Source organism: Hetaerina americana, unplaced genomic scaffold (genome assembly GCF_022747635.1).
Source record: "Hetaerina americana unplaced genomic scaffold, ioHetAmer1.1.p SCAF_1, whole genome shotgun sequence".
NCBI classification, from domain to species: Eukaryota; Metazoa; Arthropoda; class Insecta; order Odonata; family Calopterygidae; genus Hetaerina; species Hetaerina americana.
Window position 1 is genome coordinate 60,696,695 of NW_027286069.1, and position 6,000 is coordinate 60,702,694.

At 44.2% G+C, this 6,000-nt stretch overlaps 1 protein-coding gene across 1 annotated transcript in view; it reads right to left on the reverse strand.

Annotated features, from left to right (window-relative positions):
- Window positions 1–4,741, reverse strand: part of LOC139700486 (growth arrest-specific protein 1-like) — a gene marked incomplete at its 3' end in the record, with an annotated part of 32,734 nt that extends 27,993 nt beyond the window's left edge. The window contains exon 1 of the mRNA XM_071599074.1: window positions 4,172–4,741. Within this exon, the coding sequence (XP_071455175.1) occupies window positions 4,172–4,741 (570 nt within the window). The remainder of the gene's footprint in view (window positions 1–4,171) is intronic.
- Between the last annotated feature and the right edge of the window lie 1,259 nt (window positions 4,742–6,000).

Sequence of the window (6,000 nt, forward strand, 5' to 3'; positions counted from 1 at the left end):
ATGAATTGATACATGTATTTTTCTACTGACCGTGAGAGTGGCGGCGATAGTGCATGCAAAGGAGGCTCTTCTATTTTAAATGTTGGTCAAATATATTTTCGTATATATTCAGCGAAATGAATAATTGTATTCGAGATTGGTTTCACTTGACTTTGTAAAACATTTTCAGTTAGTGAAACACCCTTAGAAGATTGACGATTAACTCCAGGAAACACGACGGAGAGCTACAGCTGACAGAGATACAATTGCTTCGGGTAGCGTTTCACTTTTGCTTTCAAATAAAATTAGTCGTTACCTCCTCTTTCTCCAATTACGGTACAATTGTCGATTATTGAGCATTTATGGAATTTGAAGTGAAGGCAAGTATACTAAACTTTCACTATTTTCTTGACATTTCGGGATTTCGTAGATTTTGAAATACATAATGACTGGTCTCATCTGTGATTGCATTAATAAACATGATTCATATGCTCATTTTTCATTCTTGACATTAATAAATTGAAGGCGTCGTTTTAAATAACATTTCTCCTTTGTTTGTACCCGAAGGTGTGGAAATAGGTATCCTTCTGATCATACAAACCACGGTAGCCCAGAAGTAAATATTATAGCTGTAGGAATAATGATGATTTTGAGTCGATTTTCTTAGCTACAAATATAGAAGACGATAATGATGTTAAGGAAATAAAAAATAGCGTTAGACTGTCACTGAGCGAATTATGTTCTAATCATTAATACTCCTACAATGGGGTGGTACCTTCATCGTAAGAAAGTACCACTGTTAATAATAAGATAGGCAGTGGAAAAAGTAATTCTGTGAATCTTCTTAGACCCGTAATAACAGAAAGGAACTCATTCGTGGTTGGTCACGCCTATCTTGTAGCATTTTGGAGTTGAAGATTTTGCTCACTAGCAAACATTGCTAGGGTTGAGCCACTCTAACCATTAGAGTGATTAGTGTCTGCATTTCTTGGCCAATATCAAGGCAAGAAACAAAAAACAAGTGAAGCAATGAAAACAAACCCAATAGTATGTAATAGTTGAGAATAAAAGACATTTTGGAGTCGTTGGTGTCGAAATGTTTAAGTGACAGAATTCAACAGATATTTTGAATAGTAAATGACAGTTTACAAATTAAAGTCACCCAGATGCGCACTGGTACTGTTTGCAAAATATAAAAATGACATTCAATATTCTGGGACCCAAAAGTTCTTATAATATTTTGGGCTAAACATTTCATTGAGCGTTTGGAGGACGTTCAAGAACTGGTGAACAGCTTGAGTCCCTGTTGTTCTATGGACGCACAGGAATTGGTTAACACCAAAAAACATCAGACACGTTAAATCTTGAGGTGTCTATCAAAATAAATAATTTTAAAAATGGCTGGATGAGTGTAATAAGAACTTTGCAATACTCAGCTCTGTTTAAACCCAAAAAGAAATTAAATGCCGATTTATAAATTTCTAACTTTCATGAAATACTTTTTTTTTACTCACGTTTAGCGATAACGATAGTTAATGGTGTGCGTTTCAGCACGTTTGTTGGTAGTTTGAAAAATGTAAATGTTAATTTTTTGGAACCAATGAAAACTCCATTGAATTAACTCCCGTTTCAGATTGCATTCAAGAATACTCAATTATTCAACTGTGATTATTGGGCTAAGGTGTTTTATTTGACCAAAAACAGTTGTCATGCATGGATTTAATTGAAGGTTTAAGACTCTTTAGTGTCTTCTGCAGAAGTTAATTTTTCGAACTTCAAGGGATTAAATTTCCACTCTTTAACTACATATTCAGTTACCTCTAAATGCATAAATCAACTCCAAAATATATAATTATATACCATATACTTTTCTAATCTTTGGGATAGGTCTGAATGCATACATAATGAGTTTTCTTAACTTAATTCGTTTAATCATTTTTAAACATATTTTGAAACATTGCACGGCAATATTCGGCATATTAATATGTACACTTAAATGAGAATGTAGTGTGGACAGAAAAAAGGACAATGAGGTAACTCAATCCTAGGGTTTGCGATGCTCTTTGGGATATAATGGCATTAATTTGTCGTTTACAGGAAGACAGATAATATGAAATTATATTGACGAATTTCTTGCCATTTGAATACACGTTGGCAACGTTTTTTATCTCCCGAAATGAAGTCATCAAATATTCTGTGACTCAAAACGTGCTTAAAATCTTTTCAGTTAAACATTTCAAGGATTTTAATCCATAGGATTTAACTCCTGGTTCACATGTTTGCGCAACAGGTGCAGGAGGAAACGCTGGGTCATAAGTTGAACACAACAGGTTCTTGACATTCATCGAAGGAAGCCCCCACAGTGGCAATGGAAAGAGAGAAAAAAACGTACTTCAGTGCAAAGGTAGGTGGAGGTTTCAATTGAATCTATTCTGGTGAGTGAGTTACTTTTCCAGGGTAAGCGCTTTCGTTGGTAACAGTTTTTTTCACCTAAAATTGGCAGGCTTCGAATAGTAGTAGTAGCTTCAGGGGAGGTGACCGATAGCTGGGGTAATTTACGCCATTAGCGATGGATGGGAAAGGAGTAAGAATGGAGAAATACCTTGTCGACACAAGCATTAGCCATTAGCCTACTCTCATTGAAAGGCGCCAAGGGATCCGCAGTTTAACGTCCCATCTGACGGACGTTGTACTCACTCAAAGTGCTCTCCACAAAGTATCTCAAGTAGGGATCGGAATACCACTGGAAAATAGCTGAAAACCCCGGGTTCGAATCATGGAGATGGCAGGTCTTTTTCGGGTCCTCTAGGTGGGAAGTCAGCATGCTAGCCACAGCATCATTCCGATCCCAGACATGCTTTGATAATATGTAATTTGCTTAGACAATTTAAAATATTCTAAGGAAAAATAGCAATTGTTTCAGGCTCGTCTTCTTTTGAAATAAGGGAATTCAATCGTTTGTCTTGGTTCTTTGAGGTGGATGAATATTCTAGGTGGTATAATTAATTGATATCCTTGTGTCCTGAACGGTCCCTGTGAGGGGCGCAAACACCTTCGTAAGTGTGGGCTCACACCCCTTTTGTTGTAAGGAGTATGAACAGAGAAGATGAGTAATGTAAAAGGGAAGGGCTTTCGCCCGGGGAGTGGACTGGGACTGGATTAGCCGGGGGCGAGGTGATGTTGCCATGGTGGCGAGAAGGTGGTGTAGATGGAGGTAGACCCAGATGGTAGAGCAGGGAAGGGGGAGGTTGCTACATTCGTGGATCGCACGCGGTAGAGCTATTGAGGGTCTCGTTCACAATAAAATGATTTTGGCATATTTAACGCAAGCCTTATCAAGAATGGCTTAAGGTTAAATGAACGAAAAGACACGACCGACACTGGCGCGTGCAAGGAGGTTTACGAACTGACCATTAAATTAGAATGATGGGTCGAAAATACTCGAGCCGAATAAAATGAAGTTGGTTCTTTGGGTCTGAAAATACACTTTTTTCACCAACACGGTCGTATTTCTGTAATATGGTATTGAATTTTCTACTAAATCCATTGTAATTGTAAAGAGCTTCCATACATATTTTGAAATTTAATTTACTAATGCCTCAAATATGATGCTGCACGCCAGTTTAGCTATATGCCAAATTAAATTTTCTTAAACAAGGTCAATTATTTATTTCATGGCGTGGATGGTCTCATTTATGTTTGGCAGCGAAACAACTCGTAAATATTGAAAAATGTTATATTATTTATAAAATAAATTTATCATCTGATTAGAATTTCGACTGGATTAATAAGTACGTATTATGATTTGCCTTTTCAATTCTTTTTACCAAAGACAAACAATAATATTATCACCTCGTATTAATACATTTGTCAGTGTAATTGCAATTAATTAGAGAAAACTTATTCTGGATGGATTACCTAATGATTACTGATGCCAACACATGCTATTGTGCGTACTTAATTGGAATCAGGTAATGGGAGCATTGGGGTTGCATCTGTTGGCACAATACATATTATATAAAACAGAGTGTTGACAGGGGATTGTGATTCGATGTCAACCGCCAAAACTTTCGCTGAGCTCTCGTCATCTGATGCTGTTTACCACAAGAATACATCAATTTTGACATGTGACGGGGGGGGGGGGTCTTTGTCTTTGATCTCTTAGTCTAATTCGCCATGCATCAGCACTCACCGTAATCAGCGCCTGGCCCTCTTCCGTCGAAGTCAGCGCTATCAAAGCGTGTTGACAAGGCTCCGAGCACGTGGGCATTTCCTCGTCTCGCGCATGCGCCCCGATTCGCGTCCCAATCGCGATCTCAGAGCACGCGGCCACGAACCTCTGCAGGGCTTCCCCGCACCCTTCCCGGTAGGCGCACTTCATTTTCGCCTCCTCGCACATCATCTCGCCCCGCGACGATGAGTTTCCTCGGGATCGAACGTCACCTGCAACAATGCCACCACCACTGGCCAAGTCCGGCGGGAACGGTAGCAACCCTAGCTCCGTCGCACGGAGAGAGTGGTGACTCCGGCCAGTGCTCCCCCCTCCGTCTCTCTGCTGCTGTTGGTGCCTGTACCTCTGGTGCCTGTGCTGGTGCTCTTGACTACTGCCACCCTGGTGGTGCTGCTGCTTCCTGTCCTGCTCCTCGGACGAGGTCGGTGACGAGGAATCCGCCGACCTGCCGGCTGCCGAGGCGGCGGCGAGGCCCAGCAGGAGGAGAAGGAGGGTCGGGTGGCGGGAAAGCCGGGCTCCGAGGCCGGGCATGGCGCGGGTCGGTTCCTCGCCCAGTTCAAGTCCCTAGCGCAGCGAGTTCTTCAACCGTCACCTTCACCGCGGTGTCCCTTCTCGCAGACCGTGATCGCCCTTCAGTCCACTCTTCAATTCTCGTCCTTTTCCATTGCCATGTTTGCGATCGCTCTCCACGGGGACCAAGGCGAGTTGCGAGTTAGTCGCTCAAAAAGTCCGAAGACCGAAGTAACAACTAAGAGATGAGACGAGGAGATCGGGGGTTTCTTAAACGCGGGTGATGCCGTGTATTACTTCAAAAGAGACAACCGGCATGAAGACACTAGGGAAGGAGTGTAGGGACCCTCACAGGCTCACCGTCGTACGTCTCTCCATCTGTGTCATACGTTCCGCCCACCGTCCATTGCACGAAAAAGATGCTCGGCTTTCGAACCTCCTTCTTCTTGATTTCCCTTCCTTCCCTGCCGGCGAGACGACGTGGCCGACGATGAGGAGAGAGAGGAGCTGTTCTATTCTTTCCTCGCGTCGGAATTTCACGGAGCCCCTTCAGGAGACCGACGGGGGAGAGCCGAGGGAAGACGGGGAAGAGAATGGTCTCGGTCTCCCTCCCGCATCTGTATCCCCGCGCGAACGCTTTTGAAAGCGCTCTCCCAACGGCCTTTTTTCCTTCGGTTCCGCAGTCGAGAGGATGAAGGCAATGGGAGGGACCACACGACACTCGCGCACGTGAGCACACACACCTCAAGTCCGCGGTTCACTCTCTGTACCTACGGTACGGCAGCAAACACAAGTGCACAAGAACGCGCACACTTCTCTCGTCCATTCCCGTGCCACGCTGTGGCTGAATTGAGTTGTGTTGTTTGGCCGGTCGTCAGCGGTGCCCCGGCCCTCGGATGACAGGAGGCGGCTGGGAGTGGGAAGGAGGAGGGAGGGGGAGAAGGAGAGATGGAGGGTGGGAAGGTTATGCTCCACGAGTGCCAGGAGGGTATGAGGAGGAATTGAGGGATGAAAGGGATGAGAGAGGGAGGGTGAGTTCCCTTGGGGGGAGGGAGAGGGGACGGGCAGGCCACCAGTCCCTAAGCTCCGCCTCCTACGCCCATTGCCCTTCCCAGCTCCCTTGCCCTTCCCCTCTCCCTCGCTGCCGCCGCCATCCACAACCTCCCCAGCCCAAAGACCCACATCACGTACCAAGTTTCTCCCGACCCATTCCAGCACTAACTTTTGCCTCCCTCACCCCACTCCCGCTTCCCTCATCTCTTCATCCTTTACATCTCTCC